Source organism: Drosophila nasuta, chromosome 3 (genome assembly GCF_023558535.2).
Source record: "Drosophila nasuta strain 15112-1781.00 chromosome 3, ASM2355853v1, whole genome shotgun sequence".
Taxonomy (NCBI): Eukaryota; Metazoa; Arthropoda; class Insecta; order Diptera; family Drosophilidae; genus Drosophila; species Drosophila nasuta.
Genome location: NC_083457.1, coordinates 30,230,023 through 30,248,301, shown reverse-complemented (window position 1 = coordinate 30,248,301; position 18,279 = coordinate 30,230,023). Strand labels below are relative to the sequence as shown.

Sequence of the window (18,279 nt, the reverse complement as noted above, 5' to 3'; positions counted from 1 at the left end):
CACAAAAAATTTCAAATTGTTTTAAAATGAAAGTGAATACGGTGCGTATGCGTAACGCGGCGTGAAGAAATTATCAATGGAATAATGCCAGAGCAGCTGCTGCTGGCTGGCTGCCAATTTGGTTGCTTCCCATTTGAATGTACCATTAATCAGGTTAAGCAAAATGTTTACAAAATGTAACAGCAGGCGGTTGGTTGGATGTCTGGCTCGTAATTCACAAGTGCCGCTCAAAAGGCAAAGGAAGCCGGCAAAATGGTTTAATGTTGCTCGCTTTAGATTGCAAATTGAAATTCGCGCACCAAAAATGTGCTGAAATATGTTAAAATCTTGTTGCATGGAATTTATGAATGAAAAGCAAAGCCACAGCCAGAGTCGGAGATGGAGACGAAGACGGAGTCTTAGTCGGAGTTGAAGTCAACTTATGTTATTGTTGGCAACATAACAAGCAGCAAGCTGAGAACAATGCGGGGAAAACAGCACAGCAAGTCAGCCAGATTGTTGCTGCTGTTGCTGTAGCTGGTAGCCATAAATTTGTGAACAACTACAAATGCAATAACAACTAAGAGCAACGCTCTCTCGCTCGGAAGGAAAGACAACAACAAAAAAAGCACAACCTAAACACATAATCACATTTTACAGACATCGTTTGCAGGTCGTTCAAATGGCCAAAATGGAAAATGAAAATGCATTGCAACAATCTGCTTTTGTTTTTCAACTTTTTTGTATGTTTTGGGGCGTTGTTGTTGTCATTAAGCTGGCGCATCCGTGTGCTTGCTGTCGTGTCTATTTACTTTTAGCCGGCTGCTAATAAAGTGGTAACTTCTTCGCTCGTTATTTATGGCCACCTCCACCTCGACCAGAGAGAGGTCCAGCTTTAGCCGCAGGTCGCCAAGCCAAGTTCAGGTTCAGGGTCTGTCAATGGGCGTGAACCATTCGTGATTTATCATAGAAGAGGCACAGTGTCAGTGTTTCTAAGGAAACACTGCAAGCATAGATATATTTGGCTCCCACACACACACTCTCAACACAAAAATTATCATCAATGATTGGCGCTTGAATGGACATGCATAGTCGCCGTATTTACTTGGTTAATAAAATCATTTTCGTTATCTTTTCCCACGTTTTAAATGTTCAACTGTCAAATGAATTAAATGCCCAGCCAAGGCGAGCGCATTTGAATTACGAACGCACTTTGGCAACGCTTGAGAAACCAGTTTCAATTGCGCTGGCCAACACACAGGTGGCTTTGTGGCTTCACGCAGTGTCCCAGCATCCAGTTTCCGACTACAGAGACTGAGAGACTAAGACTAAGACTTCATAGTCATCTAGCTGTGATATGAAACAACAGTTGTGTGGCTATTAGAAAGCCTGGACAACAGTCGCTTACTTGCCGCTTGCCACTTGCCACTTGCGACGTTGTCGTGGCGCATCTGTTGGCCGTAGGCAGTTTCGCTGTTGTTGGCTGCCTCATCAATTGCGGCTGTTTGCCTCGCATAAATTATATGCCAAGTGGCATATTGCGGAAGTGATCAAGCCAGAAGTGTTGCCATATGACTGCAACAGCTAAAGTGGGTTAAAAAGGATAATGCCAAAGACAAAACGACGGCAGCCACAGTCTGGCCAAAAAGACAGATCTCTCGGCTGCTGCTGCTGCTCAAGTGACACAGTGACATGCTAATTTCTCGTTTACTCTTTTTTTCTCTGTTTTTTTATTTATTTTTTTTATTCAACGTTGTTTGCCATATTTGTCCATATGAAAGTGGTACAAATTGATGTGCGAGTGCCACAAAACCATTGGGAGCTGCAGATGTAGACGAAGTCCGAGTGCCATTGCCATGACATAAGGCTGATTGACATTTGACAGACTGTCTGACTAACTGTCTGTCTTTCTGGCTCTCCGTCTGCCTGTATCTCTGACAGTCTGTCTGCTGATACAGCCACACTTTTACTCTCATGCGTGGTTTTTACTTTTTTGCGCTTTGCATAAATATTTTTAGCAATTCGAGTGGGGGGAACAACTTGATCTAGACTTTATTTGTTTTAAAAGTGTTCTTCAAGTAAAAATGCAAAACACACATATTTCTCTTTTTATACCGGCTACTCATAGAGTAGAAGGGTATTAATAATTTGCGCCTCCAGCGAAAGGCAGAACGAGTCATCTCTGACGACATAAAGTAAATATCTCTTTCACTCTCACCGTATTAAATTATTGGCAATTTTGTTTATTCATATTGTTGTACTGTATGGTATATTTTAAATGTAATAGTATATCGATATACCAAATACAGTACTCGGTATATTTTAGTATATTGAATGGATATTGGATATTTTAAGAATAATACCGCTCATGGCTTGCTCTTTTTGAAATTGTAATTCGGGTATATCAAAGTCGCGCCTACTCGGTTTGCTTGTTTTATTTTGTCATGGGGGAACTCGACTTTTGACAAATTGCATATTTCGCGTTTGATCTTATGTAATTTATCGTATTTTAATTTCAAAAACAAACCTGTCAAAGCATATTTTAAATGCAAATCCGACAATTGAAAGGCTGCTGACCATTAGCTTCGACAACTGTATTTGACACACAATTTAATTGAAAAGAAATAAATGTAAAATGTATGCAAAGCGCATTAAAAATAAATGTTATAATTTATTGCACTTCATTAGGCGCAATATAAATACAAGAATGATAATTTGATAGCTTTGCTTTAACAATTTAACATAAAAATTATGTGAGTAATTATTCTAGACTATTTTATATATTTTTAATTTATTACGCTGCAGCTGCATAACGAAAAGAATATATAATATATATTTTTATTATACTTAGCTTAGTGTGCTGCTCGTGTCAGATTTGTAAAATAAATAGCTTTTGTTGGCGGAGAGCTCGACAATATTTTATCATTGAGCGCATATTTTGCGCATGGTTTCTCTTGCGTAACTGCCGACAAACTGTGGCATCAACATAACATCAAAAATAAATAAAATTAAAACAAAAATTACAGAAACTACAGAAAAATCTGTTCCGATTTAAATGATTTCTTAGTCTTAGATCAAGGCGAGAATTAACTAATGTATCTAAGCGATGCTTAAGTGCTGTTGCAATACTCAACAAAAAGTAGCTCAATTCAAGCGCTGCGCCCCTGCTCCCCATTTCAATGTCGTGTGCCGCTTGATTGAACATTCAATCGAATTGAAAATGAAAATGAAAATACATTTTGTTTTTTTGTTTTTTTGGCTACCGTCCGTCGTCAATGTCAACGATCTGACGACACGCCGAGCCGGCAAATTCGTCCGTCTGTCTCTCGGTCCAACTATCCGGTATTTTGGGCGATCCGGTGATCCGCCGGCAATCGGTCTCAGTCGATCTGAGCGATTAGCGCACATGTCTGTCCATAGTCAATACCGGTAGTTATCGCTTAATTGAATCAACTGCCGCAGCGCACAGTGTGTGCGGAATGCACATAAAAATCAAAAGCAGGCGCAGACGCCAAGCCAAAAGCTCGGCAGACACTGTCAAATTGTTTATGTCGCCCATAAAACGAAGCCAGTGAAATTTGTTAGCAAACGCCAGCAGAAAAAAAAACGAGCAACATAAAAAATGGGCAACAAAAAAAAACGAGCAGAGGGGCGAAAAAAAAATCTGAGCGCATGCTACAAAAATCCAACCAACCGCGAAGAACGACCTTGAACAAGTCGGTTATAGGTATAGATATATGGATATATATTCAACACATCTCTAGGTAAGTGTGTGTACGTCATGTGTCTATGTGAAAGATTGCAAGCTGTAGATACAGTTAAAAGCGCGCATAAATAGCATTAGATACGCGCGTTTGCTGTTGTTTCTATATTTATACATACACTTCAACAACGGCAGCCAGAGATTGAGCTGTGGCTGCTGCTGCCGTTGGCTTTCAAAAGTGAAGTGCGCACAGCTCAGCGCACAATTAGTTCTACACAACAACAACAAAAAACAAAAACGTCTCAACTCGCTGCGATTTGAAAATGAAAATTGAAAGTATCTGTGAGATACATTTTTGGCTCATTTGCTGCCGCGTTCAAGTGTTTTTGGCTTGCAAATTCGACATGATGACGAAACCCCAAGTTACAGAAATTATACTGCACTTATGTGGATATAGCAAAAGCGACTCAGCAAACATATATGAAGACATTTTCCCAAGTGTCACACGCTGCCAAAATGTGTTTCTGTTTCTGTGCTTTTTTTCCAAGTGTTGGATGCATTTATCTGCCAGCTGCTTTTCATGAGCGTTCACTTTTAATTTCATGTGAAAAGCGGTTTGAAAAGCCGTCGCAACGTCGCGTCGTCAACACACAGCACATAGTGCATATAACTATCGTTAGTCAATAACAAAGTACGGCTCGATAGTAAATCGATTCTCATTGAATGTTAATCGCTTTTGATAACGCCGCATTCGCATTCGCATTCACAGTCTCAATATCGACATCTCAGTGGCTGCCAAAGAAGCATGGCGATTACTTAATTAAAACCAGGTTGCTTGCTGCTCTTTTTATAGCCAGACAGCTTAATTTCTCTTTACGGTAATTCACAACACAAAACTTGAGACTCATGCTGAGTTGTAAACAGCAACTAATTGCGCCATAATTGATACACACAAACACAGACAAAGGCCCTCGCATGGCTTGAATGCAAATTGTAAACACTGTTTATTAAACTCATATCCTTTAATTACTCTTTGCAGGTGAAAATCTGGTTCCAGAATCGTCGTTCCAAGTACAAAAAGATGATGAAAGCAGCTCAGGGCCCGGGCACCAACAGCGGCATGCCACTGGGCGGCGGTGGACCCAATCCTGGTCAGCATAGTCCTAATCAAATGCACAGCGGTAAGTTTACTTCTTACTCTCTTCAGCACTCTTCTTCAGCTGTTGTTGCATTGTAATTGGCTGTTATTAATTTGAAATTATATATTCCTTTTTTGTATACCTTGTAGGCGGTAATAACGGCGGTGGCTCGAATAGCGGTTCACCCTCACATTATCTACCTCCCGGACATAGTCCAACGCCATCAAGTACGCCTGTGTCTGAGTTATCACCCGGTAAGTAAAACATCACCAAATATCTCACACATTTACAGTTTGTATATACACATTTTTGCAACTTTTATTTATGCCTTTGCATTTCTTTCTTGCTCTTTCTATTAAAGAGTTCCCACCCACGGGTCTTAGTCCGCCAACGCAAGCGCCATGGGATCAGAAACCGCATTGGATTGATCATAAGCCACCACCGCAAATGACACCACAGCCACCTCATCCAGCGGCGCCGCATCCGCAAACGCATCATCACAATCCGCCACCACAAATGGGCGGTTATGTGCCGCAATATTGGTATCAGCCCGAGACGAATCCATCATTACTAACGTAAGTATATATAGAGTATATATAGTATGTAGTATAGAGTATTATATAGTATAAAAATAAGTACAAAATGTCACCTCTTCCATAACTAACCTCTTCAACTCTTTGTTCTTCTCTTGCAGCGTGTGGCCGGCGGTTTAACAGCACCCTAATACGCTGCCCCCGCCGTCCGCTGTGTGGGCACAGTCCATGCAATCCCAATCCTACGAGGCAAGGCCCTGTGCCGAACTGAATCTGCACGAGAATCATCTGCAACACCAGCAACAACTACAACAACATCATCATCATCTCCACCACCACCACCACCAACATCCTCACAATGGTGCGGTTTATGTGGGCGATGGTGATGGGGCCGCATCGGGGCAGTGAATGCTACACACACAAATACACACATACACACACCTACACAGACAGCATATATGTTAGCCAATAATTGAGCGTTGATTGATGATTGAGATCAATTGTATGGCATGATTGATGAGAGTACTATAAAAACATTGTAAAATAGTAAATAATATGAATGCAGTTATTAAGGCCGTAAAACATTTTGTATATTTAAACAAGCAAACAAACATGTAATTAAATTTTAAAATGTGAATGAGTCGTTTTAAAGTTAGTGCTAATAACAAATACACATATAATATACGAATAATAATATTAAACAATATATCAACTTAACAGAAAGACAACAAACACACAAACACACATATAAACAATACATTTATACATTCCTCAATATTATTTTAAATGTGTCCTTTACTTTTTTTTTTGTTTGTTTTATTTGTGTAAAGCTTAGTGAATTGCATTAAACAATAAAAAAGAAAACATAATAATTACAAAAAATGAAATATAAATGACAAGAACAAAAACAGGACAAACAATGAAATCAGCTGTTGATCTTAAGCCTTTTAAACGAGTATAAATACGATTTTTTTTGTTTTAGATTATTTAACGCTACTTTTCTGTATAGTAGATGAAAAAGTAATAAATGAAATCAGTTAAAATCAGATCTCAATGGAACAACATTTTGCATATATTTTTTATGATGTCTCAACTGCACTCGGAACAATAACAACAATCGCAACCGCAACAACGATAAATAGAAAACTGGATTTATCATCATTTTATGTGCAATATAATTTAATATATTCAGCTAAACAAAAAAATTTATTCAAATGAAAATATTCAATGCATTCTATAAATTATTAACAAAAGCCACTATCAATGTCATTTGAAATAGGAGAGAAAAAAAATACAGCAAAGGAAAAGCAAAAAAAAAAATATTGTGTGAAAAAGGCGTTTAAAATTTTGTAATGTAAATTTTCTGTAAAAATCAACAATTATTTCTATAAGCTAAACTACATTTAAAACAAAAAAAAAAACAACATTATGAAAATACAAAAAATCTACAAATAATAAAATTGCATAAAATGTAAAGTAAATATAAGAGTATAAATATAAATTGAAATAAAGAGAAATAATAAAAGTATAAGAAGTATAAATGCAGCTAAATATGCAAAATATATTGATGTAGTGCTTGCTATAGTTATAATTATAATTATAATTAAGCGGTAATTAGTGCGTGTGGTTAACTGTAGTTTAATTTATGAACGAGCAGAGAACAAACAAACAAAAAAAAACATTCAATTCCGAATTATTCATTTACAAAATCAACTTAGTTTTCATGTGCGTGTTATTTAATTTTGCATTGTAAACTATTAAATGACAAAACATCAAATCACGTGGAAATGTATATGCAACAAATTTGTGCTAGCATTTAATTAATTAAATAGTTTTAATCTAGAAAATGGCAACTACTTTCTAAATAAATCAACAACATCAACAACAAAAATGAGAACAAGCAAACCGAAACACACAAAATAGAAAGAATGGATAAACCAATTTCAAATACTTACATATATAGTAATACATATTTGATAAATCGAAAGTGAGAGAGAGAGAGAGCGGAGAAAAAGAGATATCCAGGCGAGTAAACCCCATTTAAGTTGTAGTAATTGTCGTAATTTTAAAATCAAAATCAAATCAAACGAAACAATAAACAAAACATTGAAAACAAAATCAAAAATCAATGGAACAAAATAAAAAGAAATGAAATTCAACAAAAATATTCTTATGTCTGCAAAGCAACTCTTTCACACATCATTCACAGCCCCGTTCATTTATTCAGAACCACTTGACTGCGGCGGGCATTGGCTGCGTTTTGTAAAAAACGAAGTCAAAATCGAAGAGAATGGGTGCGGGATTTTGGGCAGGACACGCGTCGCACATTAATGCATTTCGCACATTAACTTTACACTTGAAAAAGTTAAGTGGCATTTGTATGATGTGCTCTGTGCAACGGAAGGAAGCATAAAATCTGTTCCATTAATCATAAAGAATGCAACAGGATATGCTTGAGGCTTTCAGGCTTTTACAGTACGACGCTGAATGGTTCCATTATGTGCTCAAAGGCACAATTTTCACACAGCTCAGCAATTTACACTTACAGACACTGAGAGACAACAGCAACAACAGCTACCACATGGCGGAGGCGGAGGAGGAGACGCATTATCAGCTTTCAAGGGGCTGGCAATAAGGCCGCATCCTGGCTGCGTTCACAGTCTCTCAGTCATGCAGTCAGCAAGCCTTTAAAGCATATTTGCAGCTAATTAATTAGCGGGTAAAAGTCTGGGTAAGTAGCTCAGCTTGAGGTCACATGCGCTTTTAAATAGATCATTTCGAGTGTTTCGCAAAACTCTAAAAATAAAAACGTCAATCAAGAGCTACGAGATTTTTGGATTTTTGGAGTCCTTTAAGCCGTCGTGCATTGAGCGCCTGTCACAACACTCAAATTCTCAATTCAGAGACAACACAAAACACAACACAACACTTCAGTCAAGTTCAAGTCCATGTCGGTGATACACAGAAAAAAAGAGAAGAAACCGACAGGCTTCAACTGTCGCCTACTTCAGTGTTGTGTGTGTGTTTTTTGCTCATTAAATCAACACCTCGGCCTTTGTGGAGTACAATGGCCAAAAGCTGGACAGATTTGTTGGGCAAAATCAAAGAATTTGGCTCAGCCTGACCAAACAAGGCCGCATCCCAGGCGAGGACAACAACAGGCAGTAAATGTGTCGTCGTAAGGGGATTTTTGCATTTGCAACCTTTTTGCGATTTCAATTTAAAATTTAAACAAATATGCAGCCAGAGACAGAGACAGAGACGCATGGCGAATCCACAAGGAATCGAGTCGAGGAATGTGAGAATTTCTGACTGTGAGTACAACGAGTACTTTCGGTACTTCGTTTACGGTTTGAACTTTGCTTTAGTTTTTTTTTAATTAATACAATTTCGTGCCACAATGGCACATTTGTCTTTGGCTTTGTCAATGAAACCTTAGGCTAAAGCTGAAGATACAGCTAATAATACAGATAGTTTGAGTTGCAGTTGAAGTGGAAGTTGAAGTTCGAAATTACTTGCTGTACTTAGCGTGTTTACATAAATTAGCCTCAAGAGTGACGTTCACAGCGTTGCAGTTGCAGTTGCAGTCGCAGGACGTTGCAAAAGTTTTGTACACAAGAATTTCCTCGTAAAAATGACGCATACCAAACTTAGACACAACGGGGACGACGACGACTACGACGACGAATCGTTCGTGGATGTCGCACTGCCTGACGTTCCGTTCCAAAACTCAACAAGGCTGAGTTCGAGCCAGACACCAAGCCCAAGTCGAGGTCCAGCTCCATACCAAATTGGTATTGGTGTGCCAAGCGAAATACTCGTACAATAAATAACGCAGCAAAATAAAAGAAAAACTAAAATAAAAATAAAAAAGCAGCAGAGCTGCAGTTGAAGTTATTTGTGAAATTCATCCGTCAAAGTCGCTGCTGCTGTGGCTGTTGCTGTTGCTGTTGTTGCTGCCACGTCCCTGGCCAAGTTCGAATCAGACTTTGGGTCTTTGGGGCTGTTTGGCTGTTGGCGTAAAACTTAAAAAGCGTTCCTTTCATGGCTTTGCCATTGTCTTACCGGCTACTGGTCATGCCGCTGCAGCAACTGGAAGCTGCTGCTGTTGCTGCTGTGGCTGTTGCTGCTGCCGCTCCTCGGCTGCTACTGCATTCCTGGGCACCGTCCTCATGGAATGATGAACGATGTGTCGCTGATGACCTGATCAAAGTGGAGCATCTGCACGCATATCGATTGCACTGCCTCGACTGGCTGACTGGCTTACTGCCAACTGATGAGTGGGAAGGGCGACCAAGGGCAGCTCACAGCTTGCCAAAGAGGGAACAGACGGGGGAGGACAGAAGCAACAGAAGCTGCATGTTTAAGGACATGACATTTTTTGTCGTACCGTTTGGTAAAATAACTTTGTTAAGATTTTTGCAAGTTTGCCAACTCGCTTTGGGGCTTTTTCGGGGCCCGTCAAAGGGCAGGCCGAGGCCGAGGCCACAGACAGGATCTTCAAAAGGGACAAATTTGACGTGGCATGGGGGCAAACCTTTTGTTTTGCTGTTTGGCTGCTGCATCTCAATGAGACCCGATAAATCTTCAACTTGCCACTGACCAGCCAGCCTGACCAGTCAGCAGCAGCAACCACAGCAGCAGCAACAGCACCAGCAGCAACAGTCTCCAGTCACCAGTGAGCAGTTAAACCGACAGCAACAACGACAACAGAGCGACAGTCGTCGTCGTCAGTTTTTGTTGTTGCCTTTCGGCCTGGTCAGTAGTCAGTGACCGATTTTATGACAAATGTATTTTATGAACTGTCAAAATAGGTGTTGAAAATGAATTAATTTGCTCCCGTCTGACTGACTCGACTGGCCAACAAGCCGACAGGCAAAAACAAAATGCATTTGGCGGCAAACTTCAGACCCGTAAGCGTGACATTTGTAACAGCGTCAGCTGTGTAAGAGCTCAGATCAATCACAGGGGCAGAGAGTGAAGCAGGGCACAGTTCGCACAATTCAGCTGCGCTTGCGCCTGCTCCGAAATTTGAAACTGGCAATTAAAGTACACTCGAGTCGACTTCCTACGCAATCGGCTCAGACATCCATAGAGAGACTGCGCCTCAACCCCCGGCACCCGTTCCTCATATCAAATCTGCTAATTTAATCAACATCGTTGCATTGTACGCGTTCAGGGGCGTGGCAGTCCGCGCAGGCACGTGACAAACAACCGTTTGAAGTTGTTCTCTAAAAAAAAACACTCTTCGCAATTGCAGCTGGCAAAACGTTGACAAACACATTGCTATGTGTATGCGAAGAGAGCTTAGCAGAAGTCTGCAGCAGTTTACTTTCTATAGTGTAGCTTCGAAGTATATAAAAAGCTAAGCCCCTACGATCATATACACAGAAAGAAAAATGATTTAACTTCGATCTTGAAATAAGAATCAAAACTTCAGTATAAAATTATACATTTAAGTACGTTCTTATAATTTTTGGTTTGAGAACATTGTGGAAATTTTTGTGAAGCTCGCTATAGACTTTTTTTTAAATATAGAAATTGTCTTAAATACAGATCTTTTATGCTTAAATTGTCTATTATTAAACTTTAACCCATACATATCCGACTGCTAAGTTTTTAGTGACAAAATTAGTTTTTAGCTCCATTTTTTATAGAAAAGTGAATTGGAAAATTCCCCGAAGGTACTTACAATTAAGAATGAGTTGCTCTTACAAAATAATAAGCCCAAACAGAATTGATTTAAGAATTTTATTATGAAGAGCGAAAGGTACTGCTTTTTTCAAAGCTTACATATACCTTTAAAAGTCAGAAAGTAAATTACACTGTTAAAAAAAAAACATTTAATAAACTATTTGTATTTACTATATACCTTTATCTATAGCCTCTGTTAATTTATTGCAGACATTTGAGGCAATAATTAAAAAAACTTATAACACGTTAGACAAGCTCCCTCGAGAGCTGCGTCAAACGCAATAACGCAATAAATTGAAACATTTTGTATGCACTTCCTGCTGCAAAGTTCAAGTTGATCGAACGGATAGTCAAAAGTAGAACGCTGAGATCTATTTCGCAAAAGCCTTAAGCAATAACTCACATTTTTATTGATCAGCTGCATGCGGAATGACATAAGACCTATGTATGCATCCCCGATATAGTATAAAGCAGTTGCATTCTTAAATCGATCGATCGATCGATCGGTTGGTTAATGTTTTATTTATCGTATATTGGAACAACGACAGAGATACAGACACTGAAATGCATTATCCGAGTGGCATTAGAGCTTTCAAAAGCGAAATGCAGCATATGATTAAATATTGTAACGTTTTCATAAATACATAAATAAATGGTTAAAGTGCAAGAGAACTGCTACAAAAAGCCAAGCGATTCAAGTGCATCCCGAAGAGAGGGAAGTTCGAAGCTGGATTGCTGCTTTCCCAAGCGAGACTCGGGCGTGAAACTTGGACGTGGTGAAACGCGTTTTATGTGAAATGTGTGCCTCATGTTTAATGCGAAAGTTGTGTGAGCTCGGATCGGATGGGATCGGATCAGGCAGGCTGAGCAAATGTGTTCAACGCGACACCTAACACAGGTTGTTTCTGCTACACCTTATGCAATGGCCCATTGGCCGCAACGCAAGTGCAGAAAACGGCAACTCGCAACTTGCAACAGCACAACACTCTGGGGACAACGCAGCAGCATACGCAATAAACACATTAACGTGTTATTTAGTTGTCAACACGATCGAGCAACTGCAGCCTGCTGCTGACTCTTTGATATGAACCGCAAACAACAGAAGCATCTGCAATCAGAGAGTCAACCTGTTGTCTCCTCACCCATAAATTTCTATATGTTTAATGCTAAATTAACTAAATCCACAGAGTCAGCGACCAGCATTGCGATTACGATTGCGATTGAGGCGTGTGGGTGCCTTAGACAAAGGGAAGCCAACAACAAGCGCAGCGCAGCCTCCGTCTCAGCATCAGCTTCATCAAGAGGGTTGACAGGCAAAACAATGCCCAATGCTGAGGCTCAAGCTGAAGCTGAAAGTCGAAGCTGCTACACAATGTGGCGCGGTCAAGTGAAGCAAGTTCCCGTTGTCGTTTTTGGTGCCGTTCCCAGGCCAAAGCTCAGTCCAAAATAAAAAAGCGAGAGAGAAAAACAAGAAAAAATGCCGCGTCATGCGGATGGACGGATGCTTGGCTGGTTGAATGAATAGATGGATTGGATGAGCGGAGTGGAGACTGCCAGTTTAAAACAGTGCCCAGCATTTGAGAGATATGTCATAAATTGATTGAGCCAAGTGCTGGTGCTTCTACACCCGCAATACACACACACACACTCAGCACAGTGCCTGTGAATTGTCGTCGGCGACGGCGACTCATACACAAAACTGATTTATGATTATTTCGCAGACAATTAAGACAAATAAACGCAACAAGCCAAATTCAATTAAATCCATTAAAAACTAAGGCGCTGGCAAAAATTCTGACCAAGCATCGGGGTTGTCTCCCGGCTTCAGCTTGAGCTTGAGCTACTGCTTCACTTTGGGGCACCGGGTTCGGCTCCGGCTCGGGCTCTGGCTCCCACACTGTTTGACAAAAGATACGCCGACTGGCACTGGGGACAACTGCTTAGGAGCAGCGACTTTCAGTCCATGTATCTCTCTCTGTCTTACTGTATCCGTAACTGTGTATCTGTATCTGTGGCTGCGTCTGTGGCGATTGAAATGCTGCTGCTGCTCACAACAAGAGCAACAAGCAGACAGACAGCAGCAACAGCTAGAACAACAAGAACAGCAGCAGCAATAAAATAAAACTTGACCTCTAGAGGTCAATTAAATTGACTCGATTTGCGGACGGCGCTGAAACAATTCGATTAGAGGGCCAACAACAACAACAATGGCAACATCAGCGACATCCAACTTATCGAGTTGAGCTGACGACATTCACATTCATTCGGGAAAGTGTTTGGGCTAATCAAGATGTGGCTCATGCAAACAACTTGAACTTAAGGTCGCACACAATAGCCCAATGTTGACAAATCAGCGTGCAACACGGTGTTTGAGGGTGCCCCCGGCTCTTGCCACACACTCGCACTCGTATCACACGCTGAGCACAACCCTAAAATCATACAATAACTTCTATATTAGCATGCTGCCCCATTGTAATTGAGGGAGATTCCACAGATATGGGGAAAATTGGAATTTCAGTTAATTACTCGCAACACAGAATCTATATTGTGTAAGTACTATGTAAGATATTTATAAAAGCTGTACTTAATCTAGAAAATTTATTGATTTATTCTGGAAATTATTGCATTTATAAAATTGTAACAAACATTTTAAAAATAATCTGAATTTATTCGGTTTTGTATTGAATTCAATTACTTAAAATAGATTAGATAAATCACATTTAAATGAAGGGATTTAAAAAATATTTTCTATGTTGCCTTATTCATAGATTACAATTTTAATTGAAATACTCTATGTTTTAACAGCTGTATTTCATCATAAAATTGATTGATTTGGTCCTAAAATTATCGAAATTATAGAATTGTTAGAAGTTATTTAGAATTGTAGCAACGCAAATAAATTAAATTTGAAGTTAATTTATCATCGGTTTTAAAGAATTTGTAAAAAATATCTTTTTTAATATGAAACATATAATAATTAATTTTTTATTAAATTGAATTTAAGCTGAAACATAAATTTAAAGCACAATATATTATTCGTGCTTATGTATAGAGAGAGAGAGAGTTATGGATAATAAAAAATAAGTTTATTTTTCCTATATAACATATGAATGAATAAGTAATTATAAAATACTATTATTATAAAGGCGCTGGCAAAATTTCCGACGAAGTATTGCTGTTATCATCCGGCTTAAAAATGAAGCAATAAATAATATTAAATTGTTTATGGAAATGCTTAAGTATGGATACCAAAAATGTAAGTTGAATTTATTATTAAAAAAAAACCACATTTCCTCTTTCAAAAATTATAGTTTTTTTTGTGCAAACTTTTGTTGTCGCCAAACATTGAGAATTCCCGCTCTTTTGAGTGGACAATTTAACACTTTACTTTTGTATCAACCGCATTGACTATCGATGACAACATCCGCAAAAAGCATTTGATATCGCACACAAACACACACACAATTACCGCAAAAGTTTGTGCAAATGGTAATGAGCATTGCACAAAACACACAAACACACACACACATGCAGAGAGACAGTTTTGCATTATATGAATGTGAGTTAACATTAATGGCGAACCGGAAGCAACGTTTGCCATGTTTGTGGCCAAAAAAAACTTTTGTGCATTACGCAAAATGCAAAATACGAGTATGAAAAAATGAAAGAAGAAAAGAGAAGAAAGTTATGATAATAGCAGATATAACGCATTAAAACTACGTGATATCATTAAAAATGCAATAACAACTAACAGTAAGCTGAGTGAGAGTGTGTGTGAATGTTTTCTGTGTGTATCGTAATCATAATCGCATTCGCATTCGCTCGTCCACCGGCTGTCAATCATATTGAAGTGAGCAGCAGCGCTCTGTCCCAATGTGGATGCCACATGCTGTGCGAAACATTAAATACAACACGATAATGCTGTTGCATGCAGCATGAGGCGTGGATTTTGCACATTTTGTGCATTTGCACTGCGACAAAAACTGAATTTCATGCATTAAACATTGTGGCAATGGATTTTTGGATTAGAATGCAGCAGTTGCCACGCCCCACTCGAAACGTTTTTGTGTATTGCCATTGTTTGGGCAATGTGCGTATGTTTTTTCATTGTTTTGTATGCGGATTATCATTGTAGCATTTCCAGGTTCTTTAATAGATCAATTTTCAATCAATATGTTGAGTGGCTGCCTGGCAGCAGACACCGTGTGAGTATTTTTCAATGGATGCACAGCACAGCGGGAGCAGCATGTTTTGCAGGCGTGCAACAGCCTAATGCTAGGTCGAGACATCGAGCTCACAATTCCGACCTCCTATTGCGTTACAGCGACAGATCAAAAGTGAGAGAGAGAGAGAGAGAGAGAATAGAGTGAGAGAGAGTGAGAGTCTCCGCTCTAATTGCAGCTACGTAGCGGGAGCGTAGCTCAAGAAATCGATTAAGAAACCCACTGGGCGATCGCACACAAACCAGCAACCAACAACCAGCAAACAGCAGCCGCAGAGCGGCCTATTGACCATTGACGATGTTGTCGTCGTTGTCGAAGTTGCTGCTGCTGCTGCTGTTGATGTTGTTGCTTTGATCGCATCTGGGGATTTCGCTGCGATTTGTTGCTCTTGCTGTTGCTGCTGTGTCTTTATTTTTTTTATTATTATTACTACTATCTATTGATGGTGATCGGTGACCGGCAGGCAACCTGTTGCTCTACTCTGGCTGTTGTTGTTGTTGTTGCCGTTGCTGATCGTATTTTGTAATTTAATGCTCGGCTTCTGGTTAATTGCCACTTTCATTGTTCAACGGACATTTGACGGACGTTTGCCAGCCCGATTCCGATTCCTATTTGTACTCGTCGCTGGCCGTTCGTTGTATTCATTGATTCGAAGTGCTGGCTGTCTGTTTGTGTGTTGACTCGTTGATAGATAGATATCTATGTATATGTATATGCACGTAGCCTAAGATTAACCCTTGGCTGGACCCCATTTGTGCTTTTGTTTTCGCTTTGGTTTTGGTTTACTTTTGATTAATTTCAGTTTGAACTTTGCCGGCCGATCAACCGCTGTGCTCTGTGGCTTTCGACCACATTGACTACTACCACTATTTTTCACACTACTCTCTTGAGACCTACTGACTCTATTCGTTACGCATGTCCACAAATGGCAACATACATATAACAGACGACTACAAAAGCTTCTTCATGCTGATTGAAATACATTTTGCCTGAGAAATGATCGAAATGGATTGCGACAGCAGTTTTAATCGAATTTAGTACGCACCCAACTTCCTAGAATCATTAATTCTGTTTTTGTTTTCTTTTTTCTTTTATGCACAACAGAAACTAGAACTGAATAAGTTTTAATATTGTGCAGTGAAAGCGAAGGAGTTTTAAATCATGAAATGAAAATTTAATTACTTCTATGTCGATGTCAGCATATTAATTTTGCTAAAATTGTAGTTGTTTCTTTCGTTTATTTTCTCTAAATAAAAATTGTCGTTTATTCACATCAGCGTCACATTTTGTAGTAAGGCTTTTAATCATCAAATAAATTATGTTAACAACTTTTATTTTCAGACCTTCGGCATTCTACAAATTTGATTTGTCGTTTTACGACAGAATTGTTCATCTTGAAATGAGAATTGTTTAAGTTCCTAAACCTATTTTTCCATTATTAAATGTATTTATTTCTTTTATTTTAAGACTATTCGCGATATTAAAATTTGAGTTGTCTTAACCTTACAGATGCAAAATTAAAAATAGTTCCATTTTCAAAATTTCTTGAGCTAAAAAGATTTGACTACATTTTAAGTTAACTTTAATTCATTAATGAAAAGATTAATAATATACACAAGAACTATTATTTATATAATCATTAAAAAAAGGTTTAAATTAAAGTAGTTGCTGTTTAATTTTTATCTTATTCATTAAATAATATGTTATGTTTACTGCACATCAAATATATTTAGATATCTTCATTTGTAATGTTATTCTTCTGTTCAATATTACTTTCAACTGCACACACTCAATTACAGGATCAGATAACATATAAACCTGATGTTTTCACTCATAATATGATCATATAGGAAACAGCAGATGCCAGTAACTACCGTTATGAAGAGACAACCCGTTATTAACTATGAAGAGGAATAACTATAGACGGATGTCGCTAACACCCACAGATCTCTAGATGCGATTGCAATAACAACAAGAACAAGTTCAGAGGGAAAAGTCACCCCAAAGAAAAGGGGTTAAAGGTGAAAGGAAGCGTTGGTGGCTGGTTGCCAGCCAGTCGGAGCTACCCCATCATCTGTAGCATTTGCCACTCGAATGGACGCAGCAACAATGTGGCAACAAAGGCATAAGTCGCAGTTTGCAGTTCGTGTGCGGAGATTCGTATTCGTATTCCGAAACTGAATCGGGTTCTGTGCACGCGGTCTTTTGTTTCAAGCATTTCCGGGGCCAACAGCAGCAGCAACGGCAGCAGCAGCAGCCGAAAACCGAGTGCGAATCGTGCATGTGGCAAATCGCAATTCAAATTGGATTCTTAAGACGTCAAGCAGCAGAACGAAGCAGGAATTGTGCACCACAGCTTAGGGCGGAACTTGCCACTCGCTCTCGCACATTGCCACATTGCCGCACACACTGCGAATGCCACGAATGCTTTGCTCTGAGTACGCGTACTCAAAACTCACCAGAGTCGTACTTCAACGTCCGTTCAAATGCTGAATTCCGTTCACCTTTCGCTCTTGCTCTGCACATTGTGTAATCCAAAACGCGCCGGAAATCAGCTCAACAAAAAACAAACAAAAAAAAAATGTAAAATGAATGAAAACATAAAAAATAGCGTAAAGAAGAAAGAAAGCAGCAACAGCAGCAGCAACAACAACAAAAAATTGTATTTGGTTTACGCCCATGCGAGCGCTTTCAAAAATACAATTGCATAAAAAACGGCGACAGCGACGACTGGATTCAGATTCGAGATTCCAGATTCCAGATTCAGATTTTAAGGTGTAGCCCGCTGTACAAACGGCAAGACGGCTGCGAAATTTAAGACGGATCCTTTTTTTGTCGCTCACCCCTCACCCCAAAACAAATCCTGTTGCTCGACCTGAGGACTCTGTGCCAATTTATTATTGTATGAATTTCAATTTTTCAAGTGCCTGGCTGCTGCTTTTGCTGCTGGTTCCCAATTATTATACTATTTAAGCATTTGAAGTGCGATGTGCGAGTTGCTTGTACTT

At 39.2% G+C, this 18,279-nt stretch overlaps 1 protein-coding gene across 1 annotated transcript in view; it reads left to right on the top strand.

Annotated features, from left to right (window-relative positions):
• The window catches only part of LOC132790177 (homeotic protein distal-less), a 28,553-nt gene extending 21,478 nt beyond the window's left edge, over positions 1 to 7,075 (top strand). Inside the window, exons 4-7 of the mRNA XM_060798637.1 lie at positions 4,722 to 4,863; positions 4,971 to 5,075; positions 5,183 to 5,396; positions 5,516 to 7,075. Of these exons, the coding sequence (XP_060654620.1) occupies positions 4,722 to 4,863; positions 4,971 to 5,075; positions 5,183 to 5,396; positions 5,516 to 5,534 (480 nt within the window). The 3' untranslated portion in view covers positions 5,535 to 7,075. The remainder of the gene's footprint in view (positions 1 to 4,721; positions 4,864 to 4,970; positions 5,076 to 5,182; positions 5,397 to 5,515) is intronic.
• Positions 7,076 to 18,279: the final 11,204 nt, after the last annotated feature.